Source organism: Berghia stephanieae, chromosome 11, assembly GCF_034508935.2.
Source record: "Berghia stephanieae isolate SIO BIC M18660-M18661 chromosome 11, UCSD_Bste_1.3, whole genome shotgun sequence".
NCBI lineage: Eukaryota > Metazoa > Mollusca > Gastropoda > Nudibranchia > Aeolidiidae > Berghia > Berghia stephanieae.
This window is the reverse complement of record NC_088370.1, coordinates 19083869-19109127: the sequence shown is the minus strand read 5'-3', so window position 1 is coordinate 19109127 and position 25259 is coordinate 19083869. Positions and strand designations below refer to the sequence as shown.

The 25259-nt window shown below is 36.2% G+C and overlaps 1 protein-coding gene across 1 annotated transcript; it reads left to right on the top strand.

Moving 5' to 3' along the window:
• The first annotated feature begins 602 nt into the window (after positions 1 to 602).
• LOC144956917 (uncharacterized) lies at positions 603 to 24858 on the top strand. Its single transcript, XM_078887742.1, has 5 exons — positions 603 to 682; positions 3578 to 4916; positions 19514 to 19595; positions 20888 to 20950; positions 22994 to 24858. The coding sequence occupies exons 2-5, from the start codon at positions 3612 to 3614 to the stop codon at positions 23212 to 23214; spliced, it is 1671 nt and encodes a 556-aa protein (XP_078743868.1). The 5' UTR covers positions 603 to 682; positions 3578 to 3611; the 3' UTR covers positions 23215 to 24858.
• Positions 24859 to 25259: the final 401 nt, after the last annotated feature.

Here is a 25259-nt window from a genome sequence, read left to right as displayed (position 1 = left end):
ACAATGTTATATCAAACCCATTATTGCGTTTGGTCAAAAAAAAAGAGAAAAAAAATACAAAAGAAAAATAACACAAAAACAAAAAACAAAACAAACAACCAACACCTGAATATTAGGTCTAGTCTATGGCGTTTTATCATTAGAAACATCTGACCCACCACCCAATCTGGTAAACCAGATGCCGAGAAGTGAATTTAAACCAAAGATTTTTGAAATCCTTCCGATTTCTTTGATTTCAACTGAAAAAAAATGGTTTAAAATGTAAACTTCTAAGCTTTAGACCTTTGGAACACTACATTCTGTTATTGTGTCAAAAAAAAACCCCCAAAAACCCCCAAAAAAACAAGCAGAAGTCATTGAAAATAAAAATAATAAAACAACAAAATTTCACAAAAATGCACAAACAGACAAACAAACGAACACAAAACTTATTTAAAAAAATAAAATATATAAATAAATTTAAAATGAAATAATAAATAAAATAAAATAAAATAAAATGAAGATATAGAATATTTTCAAGGCAAATGAACTAAACTCTAAAATTTCCGTTGTAGCAGTTTGAAACTGCAATGTAAAGGTATTGATGAATCAGAAAAGTTGTGCGACCGTTAGGTATAATTTGTGTCTGCTGTGTTGTCAACGCTGATTGCATCCCATTTATCACTTCTTTGACTGATTAGTGGTAAACATTATAGGAACGTACATTTATGGAACGAAATATCTCTAATATAAATTGCTCTGTTTACTTTTTGCCATAACATATAGCCATTTCGTCATTTTCCCCAAGAAAGTGTGGGATTTGGGTTGAACGTTGACTTTTTGGTTTTGATTTTGTCATTTTGTGACAGGTGGTGGTTAGATGTCTGTATAGTCCTCATTTAATATTGATGATATACGTTTAGAAAAAAGGCTCACAACATCTGTCAGCCGGTTATAAATTACTCAGGACGGCGTCTGATTGATAGAATTTAGTGAGAAATACTCATAAAATTGGCTGGCTAAACTAAAAACAATAACAAAGAGCTGGGCGACGTCAATTTCGTTCCTTCTACGTAAGGCCGTTAGGGAAACTAAGAACAATTACAACTCGGATTTCACTTGGCTTGTATGTGAGGTACTTTCTATATTATTGAGGTACTTTCTATATTATGTGTTTGAAAGCGGAGAAACTCTAAGCCATCAGTGTTACATACGTGTACAATGTCATGTGTGAATTGAAAATCAATGACATCCCCAAAGGTGGTCAAGGCGGTGGTCAGTAGCCTTGGTCAAACATTAAAATGTATCGACCCTCTTGGTCCAAGAGGTCATGAATGAACCATGTAAACAATGAAGGGGTCAGTTCAAAAAAGTCCCTAAACTCATAATAAACAAATAAATCCGAAAGTAAAAAAGAAAAGAAAAAGAAAATGACGTGATCCACCAGATCAATCCGGTATTATGTCAGAATGAACTGGATGAAGAAAATTTGGTTTGAGTTTTGAAGTTAAAAGATATCAGAATTAGGATTACAGTGAAATCCGGATAAAGTCAACACTTTAAAGTCTTAATGATTTGTTGCAATTTTTTTGTTCTTTATCTAAGTCTAAGTGTGTCCCATTGTAATTGATAACAGGTAAAGTCAACCAATCTTTCTCATCGAGCAGTGTTGGCTTTATCAGGATTCCACTGTATTTAAGTTTAGAAACTCTCGTCAGTGTGAGCTTTTATTCCAACTCAGATTCTGTAAGTAGTTGTCCTTCAGAGACATTAGATCTATGAAACTGGAGTTTTTCCCCGTTTCTATACTGTGAAATGAACAATAGCAATTACTTGTTATCCTTAGGATAGGACGCTCCTGTATTGCAAAGTACCGGATCTAATAGACCCAGCTACCCAATCACTGCTGGATGGCCAAGGGGTCAGAAAGCAATTCTTGACTGCATGTGTCATATGAATAGCTTCTCCAAACAGATAAGTGCACTGAATTCAACAAAGAGGGTGTTGTCATCCCAATCCCTTCCTGAATCAAATACAAACCTCCCCCCCCCCAACCAAAACAAAAACAACAAAACAAAAACAAAACAACAACAACACAAATTAATTTTTTAAAATGAATGTTATGAAAATTGAACTCGTATAAGAAAATTTTGGTCAAAAGTTAAAATAAAAAAAAAAAAGTAAGGAAAACAAATAAATACGTTTTCTTTTACTAACATGACTTTGGTTATGGAAATTGATGCCGTGTAGTAAATATTGGGCTACATGTTTGTACTGTTTTATTTTTGAAACTTTAAAAAAGCTTAAATAAAAAAAAGATACAACAACAAAAAAAAAGAAGATTACTTTGGCTCTAATCTCCAGCATCTTCATCTAGGCCATTCCGATATAATACTAGATTGATACTGTAGGTTACATATGTTAGATTTCTCTTGGATCTACTTCTGTTCCCCACTTTGATTTCATTCCCTTCGTATCATTCTCTCTAACGTTTCTTATTTGTGCAAATAAATTCTAGATCTTATCCCTTTGAACCATCCCATTAGTCTATAAGAATAATAACCTTGAGCTTTTATATAGCGCAATATCCACTAAATGTGCTCAAAGCGATTTACAAGGGCTCCCTAGCCAACAGCAACACACACCATGTAGAATGAGACTTGAAGCCTCTTAGGTGATATTACAATTTTTTTTCCAACAGAGACAACAATGTTAACGGCCAGGTACTCATTTTACACCTGAGTACAGTGAGAGAATGTGAGTAAAGGGCCTTTTCCAAGGACTCTACTATGCGCTGAGCAAGGCTCGAACCCAGGACCTTCCAATCTGAAAGCAAGTGTTATACCACTAGCCACATAGCTGCACAAGACCACATAGTCGCACATAGTCTTAAGATAGATAAATTAGAAAGTAGTTCTATACAAATGTATACATTTCAATTCATTTGCTATGCTCAATTAGGTTCATATAATATTTCATTTACCTTTCAGTTACTCGCTCTTAGTAATAGTATTAAGGCTCGCAGTGTGAATGACGCTTGCTGAGAATTGTGTGATTCAATCATAGGCGATGAGTATAGCTGCTCTCTCCATCCATGTTGTTAATTGTTTTCCATTGGTCACAGTCCTGGGCCATAGGTTTGGGGCTGTCAAGATCTTGTTGTTACTTTAGTATGGAGGGCACTGCAGTTTTTCTTAGTTCTTCTGGGATTAATTCGGCCTCATCTGAATCTAGAAATTTCTGATATGTAGAGAAATCCTGGCTCCTAACTAACCTTAAAAGTGTTGCAAGTGCTCTATAGAAGGAAAGAAAATTGACGCCATTCAGCTCTTTGTTATTGTTTTTAGACAGCCACTTTAATGATTAGTTCTCACCAAATTAATCAGACTATAAACGTGCAAGGTTTCTCATAGTTTTGGGTGTTGGTACATTATATCTGGCTGGTGGATGTTGTGATTATTTTACCTAAACGCATATCATCCATTCCTAAACATTAACCAAAAAGTTTTAAGCTTGTAAAAAATGCCTTATAATCTTATGTCTTGTTATTTATTTATTTTACTATTTTGTTCTGTTCTGTCTTTATCTATTTATACAGACTAGAAAAGATTGCAGCTCTTGAAATTTCAACAATGCTTGCAGGAATGAAGGTGGACAGGTTTTGTCCTCTTTGCAAGAAGATGTTTGCCACTAAGGATTATTGCAGAAACCATATGAAAATTCACGAAGGAGAAATCCCTCATAAGTGTAAAGTTTGTGGTTTGACGATGTCATCGGGAAGCAGCTTGAGACGACACCTGACTATACATGACAATCAGAGACCTTTCAAATGCACGATTTGTAAATGTTCTTTTTCAACAAAATTTAACTTGCAAAGACACATTGGAATTCATTGTCAAGAAAAGTTTTTCCGTTGTTCAATATGCGGCAGATGGCTCCCCTCCAATTATTGTTTGAAAATGCACCTCAAGAGCCATGTAAATAACAAGCTACAAAACTGCTTCTGGTACCAAGGACAGCATTCTACTCAAGGAAACACGTTTCAAGGGGGTGCCAATTCTGATACAGACAATAATTCTACAGTGTTAGAGACTCAGTCTCAAAAGTCCAATCAAGAACTAGAGGGCTTGTTGGAATTGAATACTGATGATGATGATGATGATGGTGATCAAAATCTTGGGACTTGCATTCTGGAGGACGTCTCCGTTTCCGATGAACAATTGAAAATAGTAAACAGCACAGAGGAATATAAAGGTGATGTCAGCTCTTTGGGTATCAATGGCAACGTGACGTGTAGAAGTTTGTTAAACAGTTATAGCCCAGACGTGAAATCACAAGAGATGATGGGGAAAGAAAAAGATTGTTTTAGCTATAACAATAATAATTTAAAGGAAAGTAACAGTTATATCCCAGACATGAATTCCCAAGGGATGATGGGAAAAGAAAAAGATTGTTTTAGCTATAACAATAATAATTCAAAGGAAATAAACAGTTATAGCCCAGACGTGAATTCCCAAGGGATGATGGGAAAAGAAAAAGATTGTTTTAGCTATATCAATAATAATTCAAAGGAAAGTAACAGTTATATCCCAGACATGAATCATAAAATGTCATCAAGAAGAGAAAAAGATTGTTTTAGTTACAACAAAGATTATTCAATGGAAATTAAGACTGAAATAGAAGATCACTCCCCACCTCAAAATGTCACAGAATCTCAAAACGAAGACGAAAAGTTAACGTTGTTTGATGGTTTGAAGAGAGAAGATTGTGACCGATATTTGTTATATGATGACTACAGCAAGAACAGCAATGCAGATGAAAAAGTTGAATGCCATGATGGCAATGCCACGTCTGCAGCCAGAACCTCCTTTGAATGGAATTCGGATATAATGCTGCTTCGTTCCGACAAACTCAGCCCGAATCATGGAATTGATACGGTAGGAGATCAAATTTAAACTGTAACTTAATTCATGACATTTTTCTTATGCGACTATTGTGGTCTAGTGGTATGACACTCGCTTTTGGATCAGAAGGTCCTTGGTTCGAGCCTTGCTCAGTGCATAGTTGAGTTCTTGGAAAAGATTCTTTACTCACATTCTCTCACCGTACTCAGGTGTAAAATGAGTACCATTAACAGCATTGTCTCTGTTGAAAAACAATTATAATATCACCTAACAGGCATCATCTATATGTTACGTGTTGCTGTTGGCCAGGGACCCCTTGTAAAGCGCTTTGAGCATGTTTAGTGGATATTGCGCAATATAAAAAGCTCAAGTTTTTTTTAATTTTTTTTTTTTTAACCAGTTAATAAGGTAGGCTGGAAAAAACTTGTATTTAAGAATTTGACAAGAAAACTCGTCCCTCAAATATTGATCGATTTAAATAACCCTCATTCGGTAAAAAATCTCTCAAACCTGGGCCCCTCGCGAGGTGAGTACAAAGTCCCAGGTTTGAGAGTTTTTGCCAAGATTAGGGTTAAAAGGGAGTCTGGATAGCTCAGTTGGTAGATCACTCATTTCATAATCAAAGGGACCTGGATCAAACACTTTTGCAGCCAAATGTTATTTCTATATCCCTTTGTCAACTAGCAGTGATTGGGTAGCTGAGCCTGTTAAATCTAGCAGAAAGTACTTTATACTTGATTATTGTCGTATCTAAAGGATAACAGGCAATTGTTATTGTCGTTAAAATGCGATAAAACACTGGGTTAAAGTTTGACTTCATTGACTTTATGTCTCTGAAGGGCTATGTTTTTTGTTTTTATTTTTTTTTTATTTTGGGGCACAAAGTAAGACTTTCTAATTCTTAGTAAAGATTAGTACCTATTGAACAAATATAAATTAAACAGCTTTAAAAAATAAAACAAACAAAACCAAATACAAAAACAAAAAAAAACAAAAACAAAACAACACACACACCCAAAAAAAGAAACAAAATATACAAAACAACATAAAAACACTACTTAACATGGAACATTTGGGCTCAAAACCTTTCTTCATGAATTGGTAAAACTTAACTTAGAATCTAGAAAGATGAGAAGGAAGGGGGGGAGGGGAGGGGTGGAAGGTTTTCATGTTTTCATCATGTCTTGTAGGGATTTACACCATTGCCGTTGGCTGAGGTAGATATTTTATCCCAAAATGTTCGGTATGTAAACTGTTTTGCTCTTAGCTTTCAAGCCGTTATATTTTTTCAATTGAATCATTTAAAAGTGATTTGTTTGGACGTAATGAAATGATTTCAATTCAGTACCTACGTTAATGTAGTTGAGATTATATATCCCTTAAAAGGAAACCTGAGCTTTTATATAGCTCAATATCCACTAAACATGCTCAATGCGCTTTACTAGTGGTCCCTGACCAACAGCAACATGTAACATGCAGAACGAGACATGACACCTGTTAGGTACTCATATTACACCTGAGTATGGTGAGAGATTGTGAGAAAAGAGCCTTCTCCAAGGATAGAGGTGCCTAAATGAGTCAGTAAAATAGAGAGAAAAATAAAGTGAGTAGATGTGACTCATATATAAGGGAACAACACAAAGGACTCGACTATGCGCCAGGACCTTCCAATTTGAAAGCGAGTGTCATACCACTAGACAACATAGATGCACCTACTGATTCAATATGTTTCCATTTAAATATTAAGAATGGCATCCATGATCCTCAGCTTAGTATAGGATTCTGAGCTCAATTTCTGCAATATAATTTTTCCCCTGTAGGCAACATTGTATTGTACAGCTTTAATATAGGAATTATCTATAATATATAATTCAGTAGTCCTGAAAAAAAAAAATCATTAATTATTTGGGTCACATGTGATGATTAAAAAAAAAAAAGATTTATTTCAATATTTACTTATTTATTTATTTATTTATTTATTTATTTATTTATTTATTTATTTATTTATTTATTTATTTATTTATTTGTTTATTTATTTAGATATTTATTTATTTATTTGTTTAAAACTTTTTTTGAAAAAATTAATCCATTAACTGCAATCACATTCAGCTTTACCTGGGTTATACAAGCTTAAAAAAGCAATTTTAAAAAAATCTTATTTTTTATTATTCCTTTTTTTTCATGAATTTGATGCACACACACACACACACACACACATACTTGTATGGCATGACTTGTCAGGACCATAATTTCACACATGACTTGTGGGTACCTCTATTTCCAGTGGGTTTAGGAAACATACAATACGTTGTATTGGTGGACAAAACAGCCGTCTATGATGGCAGGTGTCGTTTTTTAGAATACGTCAAATAACAAAGGTTTGACTAGAGTATGTTTGGGCCTCACTTTACACCATCATTGTAGGGACATTGTGTAGTCATTGTGAGGACTTGATGAGACAGGGCATTACTAGTGGGGACTCACTTGGTGTGTAAACTGTGCACGTTTATTGCAAGGACCTGTGTAAACTGTGGCCATTACTTGCAGGGACCTTTGATGTGTCTACAGTAGACATTACTTCTAAGGACCTTTGAGAGTTTAAACTGTGGCCATTACTTGCAGGGACCTTTGATGTGTGTCTACAGTAGACATTACTTCTAGGGACCTTTGGGAGTTTAAAATGTGGCCATTACTAGCAGGAACCTTTGATGTGTGTCTACAGTAGACATTACTTCTAAGGACCTTGAGAATTAGATGCCCATCTATACGGAAAAGAATGTAAAAACAAAAGAAGAAATAGGACATTAAGATAGATCGGGATACTCCAAACAAAAATGTTCCTAACCTTAGGCTGTACCCGACTTGCATTACTATTGGCATATCATTTTTCTAGTCACTATGTCTGTATCAGAATGAAATGCAACCAAACATTCACTGCTCAGTAGATGATATCAGAACAATTCTGTCTTCATGAGGCTTTGAAATGATGACACTACAGGCCAGGTATCTACCAACTAAACTACCATATGGATCCTGATGTCAGATAACAATCTATCTTGTACACATTCGAATCATGTAGAACTGACCAAGTGAAAGTTCTCCCTCAATGCCAAGGGTAGGGTTCTGAACATTGACATATAATCATAAGGAGTATAAAGGGTGTTCAGTGGAATCCAGTCAAATCATCAAGACGGAAAAAATATGTTGATTTTAAATGAGGTTTGTTTATTCATAATCATAGCCAAATAATAATGCCAAATAATGATTAATAAAGATTTGAAGTTGATTCTGGGGAAATTTTAAAATTATCTTATTAAATACAGTGGAAACTCCCAATAACGACATTCTCTGGATAACGACACAAATCTCTAGTCCCTAATCTTATACTTAAATTATGTTCGTAGTGAAAATAAAAACTCTGGATAGCGACATACTCCCAATAAAGACATAATCTTCCAGTCCCAAGCGATGTCGTTATTGGGAGTTTCCACTGTATATACCATGATAATTATCAGAAAAGAGTGAAAAGAGCCATACTATAACTGAGGGAAATATTGAATTCCAATCTTAATTAATTTCAAACGAAAGTCCTATGAGAGCAGGAAGACTCAAAAATTAGTAAGAGTATACATCTTGCTCTCTGAGGTGTAAGAAGGGATGACAAAAATTACTTTTTGCATTATTGATGGGATGCTGCTAGTCTATGCCACATAACTTTTCTGGACGTGTCTTAGTATTCAACGATGGTACCCATTTTTTTCTGGATAGAGAGGGCAGAAACAAAGACAGCTCTCATTGAAGCTAAATTCGGGTCCTAATGAATAGACAGTGCTCTACCGTTTGAGATGCTCGAACCCATATAACGAAAATACAACAAGAAATAGTCCATTCTTGACGATAAAGAAGCATAAACAATTTTTATACATAATGATGATATATGTGGCGGAAAAAACAAAACTTAATAAACTAACAGTGGTTTGAATTGTGTGTTCAAGAGCGCAAGCAAAAACATCTGAGGTGAGACCCTGAAAACCAAAGGAACAGATAGGTAATTTGCTAGCGCACCAGGGCGTATTTTTACAAACACATTAATCATTATTAAACAATTGGTAAAATTGACTCCATTTTAGCAAGTCAATGCATCTAATGTTTTATTGAATAAAATGGTATGCCAGAACGGGGAATGAAAATGTGACTTCTCAATAGTTTGATTAAGCCTAGATCTTAACTCGTCTAATAAGCAAAGATAATGACGTGGAAAAAGATAGAATCACAAAACATCACTTTATACAAGTTAACAAATGTCAAAATAGGAATGTTGGTCTAATTAACAGAAATGATTTTGATAACTATTCTGCAAATTGTTTTGGTTTAAGGACTATTTGGCTAAAATCACTTTCAGTTCATTGATACGAGTATAACGAGACAAAATAAAAAGTAATTTTGAATACTTTTGTGTTCATCTGGTTTTGACATTTTCCACAATATAATGGTCAGAGATAACATTATTATCATCAACAACAAATTGTCCTGTAATTGGACATATTATTATCAGTATCATTATTGAAAAAAAAATATGTTCATGTTTTCATATTGATTTTAAGTTGATGTCAAAAACAACATAGTATTGAAATTTTTATAAAGAGAGAGAGAGCGAGAAAGAAAAGAGAACGAGAGAGAGAGGAGGTCGGAGGAAAAAGTACTGATCACAAATTGCATAAGGTACCAATTAATTGAATTAACAACAAATGTCTGTACATCAAGGCGACAACAAGATAATGCTTAGTTTATGTACTACCGTACATACAATAACATAGGGAACAAATTTCTATACAAATTTCTTTTTTCTAGTTTGAACATTTTTTATGTAATATTTGATTTGTCTCCAGGGTCTGTTTGCTAAGATTGGAGAATTTCTCATAGCATTTTCAATGTTTGCTTTGCCAGGCAATCTTTCTAAAAAGAAAAAATTCCCTAATTCCTTTTCAACAGCTTTTCTTTCTTCCTCAGACCACCCTTTCCTTTCTTTATTCACTACTTTGTTTGTGATTTTCTTTGATTTATGAGATTCTCTAACAGTATCAGCCTCCTGACAGTTTTCAGTGTATGGCATTATCGTCGTACTATCAGGGGTCATGCTGCTACATCCTGTGTCACCGCCTTGAACGCAGTCGTCAAGGTCATCCTCATCAGCACTTAATTCTCCTCTCCATCAATTGCTTCGTCTTCAGCAAATTCCAGCTCGTCTAGATTCTTTCCCTTACACTTGTCAATTTTTCCTTTCTCCAGTTGCAAGAGAATCTTACTAACTTTAGCAAGTTGCATCGTGTCCTCTGGAAGACGATAGTATTCTTTATGAACAGACTTGTCATGCCCCATGAAGGCAGCCAATGCTTCCAGTTCATTCTCCTTCAAATCAAGCAGCTGACATATTGTTCCAATATGTTTTCTAAGTGCTGTAGATGTCAATAAGTCTGGCTGATCTGCTCCACATGCAGTGGCAAATTTCCTGAGAACATCTGAAGTTCTAAGTACATTTTCACCTTCACCGATAGCACCAAAAACATATGGGTTATTGTTAGCAAGCCCACTGGATTGTCTGAAATCGAGGAGCAAGTCAATACTATCCTTGTGAGATTTGGGTAGAAGAACTGGCACTCGTCTCCCTCGCTTTCCTCTAATTTCTACCCTTTCGAGTTGTTTGGCTAAGTTTCTTTCAAACTTACTCAAACTCTGCAGGATTTCCCCTTGTAGAGATTTTCCTGAAGCCAATCCATTCTGATAGTTTTCAATTTTCATTCTCTGCATCTCACCGCCTCTTCGTCTGTTAAAAAGAACCACCTGTGCTAGAGCAATCTCAGCTAAATTTCTCCACGTATTTGGGTTTGGGTGTTCACGCAATTGTGTTATTGCATCTGTTAACTTGGATTTAATGAAACAATATAAAAGCTGCACATCTTTTGCTAAAGGTAGTCTTCTTGCTGTGTTAAATCTTCTTTTGTGAAGAGTGTGCAGAGCTCTCGATGATATTTGATGTGACCAGTCAGAAGAATAAAGTTTGGTAAATGCTTCAGCCTGTTTCTCTAATAGAGTATCTCCTGATTGCAAAGCCTCTGATTTCAAAATGTCTGCACAGGCTTTTAAGGAATGGCCTAACTTTAAAGCAAGTGAAGGTATTTCATAAATTCCAGTGATGCAATTGTACTTTGCTAAAACTTTGACAACTTTGACAACAGTTGAAAATAACAGGGGTCAATGCACTGTGTAATATTTTCAATTTCACATTCGTTTTTCATTTCATTCAAAAAACGGCCAATTTCTCTCATTTTTTGTTTTATGTACTGGTATTGATGTGGCTGGTCTAAAAATTTAGAAAAAAGATTTTTCCCATACTGCAAAATGACACTGTCATGGCGACAAAGGAGGGAGATCCTATCGGAACTCATTGTGTTTAAAATCTTTTCTTCAAAATCACTATTATCGTCTTCCTGTTTACTTGAAAGTAAAAGAAAATTTGTATTTTTCTTTGAGCTTTTGGTTTCATTATTGAAGGCAGCACATTTTTTCTTGTGACGCCATAAATCCTTCCTTAGAAAAAGTCCAAAACATTTTTCACAGGTTGTAAAAGCCTCTAAGTTGTCAGTTATTGGTTGCCTTCTAGCGGAATCAAAAAACCTTTTTTTGCATCTATCACTGTTTTGTTGTGTTTAAAATCCCCACGATGAAGCAATAACTGCAATTCCCTCTTTCTGTCCTTGGTACCTACTTTATGGGCTAAAGCTTTTGCCACTTCAATTTCCCCACTATGTACACTTTCTAAATGCCTAGCCATTTTAGCATAAAGTCTACCACAATACAAACAAGAATGTCGTTTGTCCCATTTTCTTTTACCCCCCGATCCTCCTGGCACCATTTTCTGCACAGTCATGTCATCTGCTTTCTGTGGAAGGTCAGCCTCCTGATCATCGAGCTGTGGGAGAGGGATGATGACAGACTCGCTACCACTTTCTACCTCACTCTCTGCAACACAAACTAGACTTGCAGTTGTAGGACTTCTTTGGTGTTCATTGGGGTCTGAAAATGCAAAAATAAAAAACATGACTTCACTTGCTGTTGTGCAATTCAAAGTACTTATGCATACCATGTAGACCCCAAGTGTGTCGCAATAGCCGAGCGGATAAGCCATTGCACTGTGATATGGGAGATCTGGGTTCGAGTCCCACTTTTGGCACTGCAATTGAACCTTGGGAGAGGTTATTTGCACACACTGCCGCTGCTCTTACAACGACATATGGTTCACGGAAAACCAAAAAATCATTTTCCCTTCTCGGGGTGAAATATTTCACCAAAAAAAAGTGCTGTCTCAATTTTGTAGGTTAACATGACTGGTTACAACTGACTCATTTGGATAGAATAGTAGACTATCTCAAGGCATTAAAAAAAAATCATTCTTCTCTTCATAAAACAATTTGGTAATAACCATGCAATACAACTAATGCTCAAGGCCATACATCTGTGTGACATGTGGGATTGCACCAGTGTTGTCACAGTATAAAATGAGTTACAAACAGGTTTCAAGGGATCAAAGTACGTACTATTATGGGTAAATTAGAGTATATTCCTGCTTATTGTATTTGGATTTTAAATCTAAAGCATCACAGGTTCTTATTTACCTTTGTCATCAGCATCCTCAGGATCGCTGTCTGTTTTGCAGCTAGAAGAACTCTCTCCTGAGCTTTCAGGGACATATTCGTCTTCACTGTCCATTTCTGAAATAAGATTGTAAGAGGGAATGATGCTTGCTTGTATCTTCAAAACAGTTTGTTGGGTTTAATTTTCAGGTTTTTAAGACATTTTTAACACAAAAAAGATATCAATTATCTAACATAATGTACAAGATTCTTCTAACTCAATACAGTGGGCACCGGATTCAACGAGGTCGCATTCAACGAGAAGTCGGATTCAACGAGGGATTCAGAAATCCCCGATTCCCGGCCCTATATTTTCTTAGTAAATAAAAACGCATCCAACGAGCATCCTAGCTCCTAAAGTCGCATTCAACGAGGTCATTTAGGCCAGACCATTGGCTTCAGGCCAGAGCAATGCTACCCACAGAGTGGCACAACTTTCATTTGAACGTCACTGTTTGCTTGCCTCCACAAAACGAACGTCTCATGTTGTCCAATGTGTAGTGCGTGGTTTACAGTAGTACGATGCTACTCAGCCGTGTGTCGTGTAGAATTTTATCTGGTAGGTATTCCTATGTGTAAGGCAAGAGGTGAGTCGGTCATAGACAACATGTAGTCCCTCTATGGAGTGGGTTGGTAGAAATTGTGAGGCGAGGAGAGGATGGGTAGGTGTATTTACTTCGATGAATGAGGAGATGCTGGCAGCAGACATGTGACGTGTAGTGCCATGGTTAGGTCATGCGCAGCTAAGATTTCATCACACAGACTTAGTGTTAATTGTGATGGTCTCAGTTTTGTATGAATAAAGGACAAGGGCTAATCTTATTAATAAAATACATGCATTGAAATGCAAAATTTTTTTTTTTTAAATATGTAAATAAATAAAATTTTAAAATGAAAAGAAACAACCCCAGAAGAATCCCGGTGCCGTAATGTGCTCGTCAAGGAAGCTAAATCATAAATCTAACTTTTTCATACTGATTCATTATTTATATTCCTTGTTTAGGACAAAGTCGCATTCAACAAGAGGTCGCATTCAACGAGGTCAGGGGCCCTGTCCCAAAGACCTCGTTGAATGCGACTTCCACTGTAAACAAATTGATACTCAAATTTGTGATATTTTAGTTAATTGTCCAATGCGTCATTCACTATTCCCCAAACAGCAACATTTTTAAAACGGAACATGATGTATCGCATATTTCTTCTGAAGACAGAATTAATTCGGCATTGTATTTGTATCTTTTCTATTTCACTAAAAACACCTCATCACAGGTTATTTACCTTTGTCATCAGTATCCTCTGGATCGCTGTCTGTTTTGCAGCTAGAAGCACTCTCTCTTGGGCCTTCGGGGACATATTCGTCTTCACTGTCCTTTTCTGAAATGACCATGAAAAGTATATATCAAAACATGTGTGCAAAATTGAAATGAAGTTTCTCTTTACTCCAGAGAAGCAAACATCAGATATATTGTAGATGTAATTCTCTAACCATATAGTCTGGTTATGTCTTTGAAAACTAACTTGGTTAGAGAATTAAATCAAGGAGATGAAAGTCCAATAATCAAAACTCTTTTCTATAACTGACCCCCACCATCTTCATTTATGTTACAGACTAAATGAAAGAGCAATGCCATCATTTTAAACTCAATATTGTGAGAGGCAGAGGAAGAGAGAGAGAAAGAGAAAAAGAGAGAGATAAAAAGATTATTTCATTTCAAAATGCAGTATCTAAAAGAAAGGATATGATTTCTATGATAAGATTATCAACAATAATTTTTCATCTTTGTTGCAGAGCACTGCTGGTTGTTTGGCCTGGCAGTGAACTTTCTCATTAATGAGGGAAAATAAGATATTTTTGGCTCACTCTATGACAACCCAGCTGGATTGTCCAAAGTTAATTAAGAACCGATGGAAAGTTGTTAGTGATAGACTATATGAAATGTAATAGTAATACACATTATTAGAAACCAAAATGAGCTACTATTAGGCCTGTAATGACTTACTTTCTTTTTCTTATCTTTAATGTGAGTAAACAGGCATTCAAATACGTAACTCCTTAAAGGACTTCATGCCAATAAGACCAGAGCCTAACCCTGTAGCTCGGAGCTGACTAGTAGCAATTTCTTGTTACGCTTTGGATAGGACACTGGTCTTTTGAAAAGTACTTTACACCCATTTCCAATAGGTCTAATGATATCCAGCTACCCACTTTCTGCTGGATAGGTAGGGGGATTGGAAAAAATTCTAATGTCTTTTTTGCCTGAACCTGGAATCAAACCCGGGATATCTGTGTGATAGGCCACAACTCTATCAACTGATCTCAAGGGACCCTCAATTGAGCATTTGAATGCCATGTAAAAGTTGACAAGCATTCAAGAGGTAATAATATTCCTTTTGGTTTGAGTGGTTAGAAAAGCAAAATGAAAATGATAAAATCAAACTTACTGCAATTACTGCCTATTTCTTCAGGAATTTGTCCACCACGACGAGGAGGCCTTAAGTTCGCACATCTCTGATTCTGGAACAGAAAATATATTAGAATAGAGGATTAGAAGTAGACTTATGCAGCTATATATATGTGCATTCCAATCTGGCATCTCTCAAATGGCTCTACCCAGACTGACAGTCAACCAAAAAAAAAAGGTACATTGTTACACAAACATAATACTATCATCTGCATTTTTTGCTAAATAGGAGCCTAAAATTTGCCAAAAATAACGTCAAAATGTGCCAAAAGTGCCAAAATTTGCCAAAAAATTGCGGGGCAGAGTTAGACGTGATATGATATTTAACCCCTAAACTCCCCATAATCCTTGAAAAAATGTATGAAAATTAAATGGTTTCCAATTTTTTCCAACTTTACTTTTAGATAAAATGGTGTTTCAAATGAAATCTATTGCCCGTTATATCCTGACAAATAATATCATTAATTCCAGCTAAAAGTGAAAAAGAAATCACAAGAAAACGTTTTTTCAGAAAAAAAAAATGTCAAAAATCGAAAATTTGCCAAACTTTGCCAATTTTGTGAAATTTGCGGAAGGGCCCGGAATTTGCGGCCGCAAAATATGCAGATGACAGATAATAGCATTAAACTATGAGCATACTTAAGAACGACAACTCAGAGCAAAAAAGGATCTTGTTTTAAACTAAAGCATAAACCTAGCCGAGTCATCTCAGCCAATTAGAAAAGGCTTCGGTCATAATACATATTCCATGAATCAAACAAAGCAGGTCTTTGAATAGATAATTATTAATTAATCAATGACTAGAAAACTATGTAACCTTCATATCATTAACAATGTAGTTACCTCAGTCTTGTCTTTTGCTTTCTTTATCATCCCAGAATCGGAAAGTAAAGAAAAAACTTCATTTGAAGTTTTCAACGGTTTCTGAAAAAAAGAAACAATACAAATACATAAACTTTTATCAAAGAAAAAAAAATGTAGTGAGTGGTTGACTTTAGCCATGTAAAAAACATTTATTATACTCCAATTTGGAGGCTTGCATTTTAAAAACTCATCCCTCGTCAATTACAACAGTGGCAATTACAAATAAGTAAACCAACTAAGTAACCAGAAGAAATTAAAAACACATAGATCAGCAGATGAATCATAAATGATTCAAAGTCTACGTAGCCAAGAACTGTCAGTGTCTTAGTCTTAGTGTAGGCTACCCAGCCTACTGCAGACTGCATAGGAATTGTTAATTTTTTTTTCTTTTGATATTAGGGTTTGCAACAAGTAAAGGCATGTTTTAGAAGGTACTTTGATACCTGCATGACTCAAAAATGGGCACCTGAAATAGGGCCTGTGGCTGTGACCTTATTTTTTATTTTTTGATAGCTTCTTCTTTCTTTCTTATTTATAAATATGGATTTTCACGATGTTTGTGTCACATGCAGCTAGGCTTAGAAACTTGACAGGCCAGTCAGCGCCGATCACAAGTCTGACGTCATGGGGGATTTCCTTGGCTGCTGGAAATGTCAAGTTCGCGACCAGCGTGTCCAAGATTTCGAGCGTGTCCTTTCAGACTGGGGATTTCATTCGGCATCGTGTGTAGTTTGTGTGTGTGTGTGCATGACTTTTTTCGTTTTCTTTTCAAAACGGGGCCTGATAGATATGGATGCCAAGTTGGATTATTGAAACCCAAAGTTCCCGTATTTTTTTTGTTTGTCGCCTCTTGCTTTTCGTTTTATACTAGGAGTTTGTGTATACTTCTTCACCTGAGTCGCACCGCAACTATTATTTTATACAGCTGCCATTTTTGGAATTTTCATTAAAAGGCAGCAGTTGTGACGCTTAGTTGCGACTGAATCGTATCGTTCTTGCGGCTGTTTTCAAAACTGCTTTTTCACACCATTTCATAAAGAAGCAGGAGTGAGTCGCAACACAACTATTACTTTTTATACAGCTGCCATTTTTGGAATTTTCAATAAAAGCGCAGCAGTTGTGATTTTTTTTGACAACGGCTTCCTTTTACGGCTTTAATTTCACATAACCGCATCTGACTATAGTCATTCTCCCGACACGCTTTTTTTTGCTGTATATGAAAATAGTAAAAATAGCAGCTATAAAAGGAGAGATTGTTGCGATCCGATGGCGTAATTGTAAAGCAACTCCTGCTTTATTGGGAAATGGTGTGAAAAAAGCAGCTTTGAAAACAACTGCAGGAACGATGTGACTCACTCGCGACTAAGTATCATAACTGCTGCGCTTTTATTGAAAATTCAAAAAATGGCAGCTGTGTGCAAGTAATTGTTGCGGTGCGATTCACTCCTGCTTTTTAGTGAAATGGTGTGAAAAAATCAGCGTTGAAAACAGCCGCAAGAACGATATGACTCGCAACTAAGCATCACAACTACTGCCTTTTTAGTGAAAATTCCAAAAATGGCAGCTGTATAAAAATTATAGTTGCGATGCAACTCATGTGCTATTTAACGGCTTAGTCGTATCACAACTGCTACTCTTTATGTGAAAATGGCGCAAACAGCAGCTATAAAAAGCAGCATTTGCGATGCTACCTGGGCACGCCTTCGCATCGCGAAATGGATCTTCTCTAAAATCGCTGTCAACCCCCGCATCCCCCCCCCTCAAATCACCAAGTTTTCATCATTTGACAATGAAATTGCGAAAATTGCAACACAAGAGTGATATTAAATCCGACCAAATTAATTGTGCGTGAAGATTTTTTTTTACATATCAGAATTGTGAAACTTGGCATTAAAATCGCCAATTTGTCCTATATGGCAGGAAACCATTACATGTCATTACACACGTCATTAGTCATTACCATAGCACACATAGGTTTCGCTAAGGTCATTACACTACACATCTCACTCAACTGCCTTCATGTGCCACGAGTGAGAGGCGCCGGGTGAATGGGGTACCCCATAATATGTCTGTGAATTAGCATTGCCTCTGTCGGTGGGGATTCCATGGCATCCCATGACGTCACACAGAAATTAAGCAGCCAATCAGCAACGATCAAATATTGCGATCAGCGCTGATTGGCCTGTCAAGTTTCTACGCCTAGCTGCATGTGTTTGTGTCATTGTATTTAGTTTGCAATCAGTAGTCCATTGGTGTATGTTTTGTATAAATTGTAAGTGATTGAATAATAGCATTGAGGATGAAACAGGAATATTTCAATTGATAACTGAGGTCAATTATAAAGCTTGTCCCTTTTTATTAATTATTAACATCATGACACTAAACTTAAAAATCTTATTCGATGATGTATCATAAATGTCATGTCCCAATTTCATCCGGCTTCAGAAATCAGACCATCCCTGCAGCAAGCATGCATACCCCTGACGCCATTCATTCTTTCCTATATTTCATTACAATGTGACGGAAATAGATAAAAGTGGAGAATGCACACGATTTTTTTAGTGATACTGAAACTGATATTGATGTTAATGTAAATCGAATTTCGAGAAATTTAAGATAGGTACCAGATTTTGTTTTTGTACTAACTTTATTTCTACAGCATGGAATTTAAGTGGTATCACTGTTCTTGTGTTGCAATACCTTTCCAATGACGTATGTCTTGGTCTTGATTAATTTTGAATTATTTTTTTTTGTCAAGTTCAAAGTCCGGTAGCACTGCTCACTGCACTGATGTGGGGAGAGAAATATCGACCCAAGAACATCGTGAATTGACTGGGAACCGCAACACTGCGATATTACTATTACCTGAATTTAAACTCTAAAAATAATAATAAGAGAAGGCAGCCCTCATTGCTAAGAATTTAACGCGGAAATCTTAACAATCGCCGATGCCGATAGCATAGCCATAGCGCAGAGCTCTAACTCTAGGCTGATGAAGTCGTAATTTAGTGATTTGTTTAGTTAGATTGGTAAGAGTAAGAATCCAAAAAATAATTTTAAGAGATCCGATCCCGAACAATTAAAACTAGACTTGCTTTTTATCCATATCAATAACTAATTAAAAGTGGGAAAAAAATATTTCTTACCCCTTTTTTACGTTGAAAAGTCCACATCTTCGCCTGTCAGTAAAGTGTCAGCCGAGCGCAGCCATTGCAGACAAAAACTTCCGGTTGGCGTCTACCGTTTCAAACTCTTTTTCAGAAGAGCGGTACAAGACGCACACCAACGCAATTCAATATTTTCACACACCGTAAATTGTGTAAAATCCACACACACGTTTCAAGTAAAACGTCATTATGGGGACTTCGATGAAATTTGGTGAAATGGTTCAGGGCGTCAAAATGATGGTTTTAAACCAATACCATTATGGGGACCCGAGTGTAAGGCCCCACAATGACAAGGGGTCCTCAGAACGTTGGTGTGTAACCAGGTATTGGTCCCCATAAGTAATGCCATACAAGAACACACACACACACACACACACACACACACATATATACATACACACACATACAAACAATCATATTTAAATTTCATTTTCATTTTCCCCCAGAGTTCAAAGTTGAGAAAATACAAAGGTATGCAGAGTTGGCCATTGGTTGTTGGAACGTTAGGCATAGGAGAAGACAACGCAGGTAATAATATGTTTTACCAGATAATTTCGTGATTAAACAAGAATACTGGGTAATGTAAATGATGCTGCTTGAAGCTCGAAGAAATAAATAACAATGTGAAATTGAATGTAAGCTTCAATTTAATATACGGAAACAGATGAAATGGATGTTTCAGGTTTCCCCTTTATCAACAAAACAAGATGAATGAAACACGACAGACGAATGAGATAATGTGGTAGTGGCGTTGTTAAGATGAATCTGGGAGACATCTTTTGACCTCCTAAGATGTGCAGGAGGTCATTTGCTGTGTCGCCTTGCCCATTATATCTGTTTTCTGAGTTGCTCTTTGTCTTTGTCTTGGAATGGGATTACTTGGTTTTGTCCTGGCCCTTGCCGGAGTCCTTCACTGAGAGGGAGAAACAGTCAAATGTATAGTGTTAGTTTTAGGAGATGGTATTTTTTTCCCTTGTAAATCATCTCTCTGTTATGTACTGATATCAGGTAATGTAAATGTTGCTGCTCGAAGCCCGAAGAGATAAATAATAATGTGAAATTGAACGTAAGCTTCAATTTAATTACAAAAACAGAAACAGATACCTTGTAAACATTTGAGTGTGTTCCTCTTAGTGGGATCCTGTGCAGGCGTCAGGATGAGACTTTGGTAGTATCAAACTAAGTACACTAATAGTGTGCTCTTGGAATCTACACCTGTTCCCTATTTGAACCAATTCCCATTTGTCTTACCCAGTTACCCACTCACTGCTGGGTGAAAGGGGGGGGGGGGCAGAAGAAAATCTCGACTTCACCAGAGATCGATTTCGGTCTCTACAAACTGAGCTATTTGGACCTACACTTTCCTCTTCAAGTCACTAAATAATTGACAAAAAAATTGCAGTTTTCTATAAATGATGAAAACTGGACTTAGCAGATTTAGAAAGTCAAATTATGAATTGACATGATTCTCATTGTAGTGGTGTAGGGTGTAGTGCGCCTAACAGTATCTATGTTTACAATATCTGTAACCATTTTTAATTTTACTGACGGGTCTACAAATTCTACCTCCATATATCTTATATCATTTTATTCATTAGCATCTTGTGCATAGGACTAAATATAGTTTATTTTGGATTTTAGTTGGACTATTATATTTATTCATCCTTTTTATTATGGATAGCTCAACACAAGCCATTTTAAACTTCAATTTATTCACCGCCGTAATTTTATTCACTGTTCTTTTTAATTTTAGTTATTCTATTTTTGTGATCACTTCTTGTCAAAATTAAATCGATGACATGTTTTGTTGTTATCAACAGGTCGGAATGACGAAAGAAACAGGTTCCAGAATTTTGGCCAGACATTTGGACGAGGCAGGCATGGTGAGTATTATACATTCAATGCATTCAAAGTTCAATTTTTGGAAGAAAATGATATATGAACAATTATTTATTTCAGTTTACACTCTAACAAGTCAAGATGGCAGCCTTTAGCCAGTGAAAAGAATAATCAGAAGGTCTGAGGTTCGATCCCCAGTCGAGGTCGACTGATTTTTTGGGATGTTATTTTTTCTTGTATTTTTCTTTCTTGCTTTGTCTGGCACCTTTCATACACACTTATTCAGATCTTTATCTTACACCGGTGCCTGCTCCCTAGTTTCTTAATTTGATAGCCGGTCAAAACATCTTGTAATGTCAAAAGATTATCAAAAACTAAAGTTACAACGAAATCTATGAGATCACAAGGGACATAACAAGATAATTAAAAACAAGAAAATTATAGTTTCGTTTAACAACTACACGTAGATTATTTTTTAACAGTGAGTTGGTGTAGTCAGACCCAGAGTCTCAAACCGGTTATGTTGGAGTTGAATTAAAGGCTAGAAATTGATTTTATTGTCCAAGATATGGAATGGAGCTCAGGTTCACTTTTGTTGTGGGGATTTGTGGTTTTGTGCTATAACACTTGCCAGAAGGTTCAGGGTCCGAGTACTTCTGTGAGTGGTGCATATTATTATTATTATTATTATTATTATTATTATTATTATTATTATTATTATTATTATTATTATATTATTATATTATTATCATTATTATTATTATTATTATAGTCGTAACAGCAGATAAAAAAAAAGTTTGATCTACAAAAAGAAGTCAGAATTATAAAATTGTTGGTGGCATGAATGTGACAATTTTCTTGTGCTTGGTAAGGAAAGGCTTAAGTTCTTATAACTGCAACAAATATTTTTTCCAGATTTTGTGATGTACAAAATAGATCAGAAAGAGAAAAATGTTGGCTGTGTTGTAATGAATGTGACAGTTTTCCTATAGATAGTATGCGCTAGGCTAAGAAGCTCAAAACATTGCCATCCGGAAGTATAACGGACCAACACACACAACTGTGTGTATCCATGAACCTTTATAGTCGGGTTAAAACCGTTCAGTGAGTATTACTCATAAACGCGGATGGCAAAAAACAATAATAAAGACCTGAGTGACGTCATCTTCGAACTATCTATAGCAGGTAAAAATAATCCTTCAGAGTCATTAAGTCCATGGAGCTGGAGTTTACCTCGATTTCTGTAGCGTGAAGCAGACAATAGCAATTTCTTAACACCCTTTGGATAGGACGTTAGTCTATTGCAAAATACTTTCCAACAGATCTAACAGAGCCTGTTACCTATTCACTGCTAGGTGGAGAGCGGGTTCAGAAAAAACAACTCATGCTGCACCTGGGATCGATTTTTGTCCCTTTGCTTGTGAAGCGAGTGCTCTACCAACTGAGATAGTAGGACTAGAATTCTCCATGCAGGCCTGTCGCGTTTTGTGCAAAGAGTAAGGGAGACAACTTCGTTTATTTAAAAGCCACAATATATTTCCTGGTTATCTCCCATGAACGGGATAGATGAAGGTAAAGCTTTGTTATTATGATTACTATAATATTTTATTCAATTGTTTGACTTTAAAAGAGAAAAATTACCTGTCGTTTATTCCTGAACTAGTTTTCCAATTGGTCAGTTCTATTTCTTATTCTCTCACTTCTCTCTCTCTCTCTCTCTCTCTCTCTCTCTCTCTCTCTCTCTCTCTCTCTCTCTCTCTCTCTCTCTCTCTCTCTCTATCTACCTTAATCAAACTATTTATTCATCTATTTCGGTTATCTCCTCCCACCTTTCCACAGATGTTCCAACCAGCACCAGAGAAGACCCTTTCTCTCTCTCTCTCTTTCTCTCTCTCTCTCTCTCTCTCTCTCTCTCTCTCTCTCTCTCTCTCTCTCTCTCTCTCTCTCTCTCTCTCTCTCTCTCTCTCTCTCTCTCTCTCTCTCTCTCTCTCTCTCTCTCTCTGTATTTCTCTCTTTCTCTCTTTCTCCTTGCCTTAATCTCTTTATTTATTTATCTAGTTAAGTTTTCTCCTCCCATCTTTCCACAGATGTTCAAACCAGCACCAGAGAAGACCCACACTCCAAGCAACCCGAGCACAAGAAAAGCTGCTACCTCTGTCCGTTCTGTAAAAAGTCCTTTGCCGGTTTTTTCTACTTCAGGAATCACATGGAGTGTCATTTCAAAGAGTTGCCTCACGAGTGTTCCCTTTGCCATCAAGTCTTCACCACCAAATACAGCGTCCTCCTTCACATGGTTACACATATGTGAAACATCAGCCTCAAATCGGTATTAGCGCTTGAGCTTCAAAAAAAACATGAGCTTTCTGGGTGGGGTTCCTGAGCCTCTCATAGTTGGCAGGGAGGCACTTACTGTGTCTTCTATCCCTCTATAGCTGTTTTCCAATTGACCTTCTGTCTGTGTCTTGGAATGAGATTACTTGGTTTTGACCCGGCCCTGGCCGGAGTCCTTGGCTGGGAGGGAAATAGTCAAATGTACAGTTATTGTTTTGGGAGATTATATTTTTTTCTTTGTAAATCATCTCTCTGTTATATTTGTTGTTTTTAATGTATAATGTAAGCATTAGGGTGTATTCCTCTTAGTGGGATTTATTTCATCTGGATATTGCAATGTTACAATAAATAATGAGAGTAAACTACAGCTCTAGTGGCTCTGAAGGACTTTTATAATCATGACTGAACTGTTCGGTTGTGATTTTAATTTTCCAACCTGTGATATTTCTTGTCTTATTAATTGTTGGTTTGCTCATCTGTTTTCCATATAGAATAAGAATTTGTGAGATATAAAGTATGATTTTATGTCAATTTTTTGATTTTTGAAAACAATTAAAGAAATGCTTTTGTTGAAATTTGATTCTAACATTTTATATTAAAATTTTTCTGGCATTGTTCTCGTGAACAAAGCTAATTAGTATTCATGGTTTATACATTTTTAGTATTCTTAATAATGACCCATCAACTTAAAACAGTATCATGTTGCGCAAACCAGATGTCAAATAGAGATTTTAAAGTAAGGAGTTAGGATTAAAAGAAGAATTCTGAAAACAATAGATGTCATGTGATATTTTTTCCCTGAAGGTTCTAGATGTTCTGCCTTGAAGTGTCTCCGAAGACCATAGAATTTGTAGAATTTTATTTCTTAGAGGCTCAGATATCATGTGATTTTCTTTGCAGCCTTAATTATCCTTCAAATGTCTCTGAAGACCAGATATTTTGTAGAATTTAATTTCTTAGAGGCTCTAGATACCATTGGATTTTCTTTGTAGCCTTCAATGTCTCAGTAGACCTCAGTTATTATAGGATTATGTTCTCTAGAGGCATTAGATATTCTAGGAAGTTCCGTGAAGGTCTTGAAAACTCTCTAGAACAAAACTCTCTGAAACTCTTACATGTCTTTGAATTTTCTCTGGAGACCTTTGATATTGTTGGGTTATTCTGGACCATAAGATATGCAAGATTTTCTCTGAATGTCTTAGGTATCTCAAGAATGTCACTGAAGACAGTCAATATTGCAGGAAGTTGTCAGAAAAATAAATAACATTCCAACTGAAAAACACCAAAATCTCATCTAACTGATCCCGTTTTATTTTGTTATTCATCATCATCATAACTTGTCACTCCAACACCGAACCCACTCCATAGCATCTGGGGAGCAGACTCTTATGTCATGGTCAGTGCAGCTGGGCCCATCCTGGCATTCTCTAAGGATGTGCTCCATCGTCTGCTCTGGGCCTCCACATGTACACAAGCTAGTCTCAGCCAGCCCCCACTTTTTCATGCTTTCAGCTTTTCTTTTCTTTGTATCTGTTCAATTCCTTTGACGAATTTTTAACTAAAGCACAGATTATATCACAAGCTAAATTTTCATAGTTGTGATCTAATCGAAAAAAATAAATAATATCACACTGCTTGCATTATTGCTACCCTTTTGCATCTTACATGCATAAGTTATTGTAATATCGCCTAACAGGCGGCATGTCCCGTCCTACATGTTAAATGGTGCTGTTGACCAGGGACCCCTTGTAAAGCGCTTCGAGCACATTTTAGTGGATATTGCGCTATATAAAAGCTCTTAAAAAAAAAAAGTTATTAAACAGCTCATCTTCTCTGCCACTGTATGGCATTTATCGCACGAGCTATTACCAAGGGAAGGAACTGGTGATATTATATAAATTAAGTAGAGAATTTTCATGGTTGTCGTCCTTAGCTATTCAATCAAATTTATGTTTTCATTGTTTTTTTGTTGTTGGCTGAAGAAGGGTTTTGAGCCTGAAACGCTCTGTGTTTGTTTGTTGT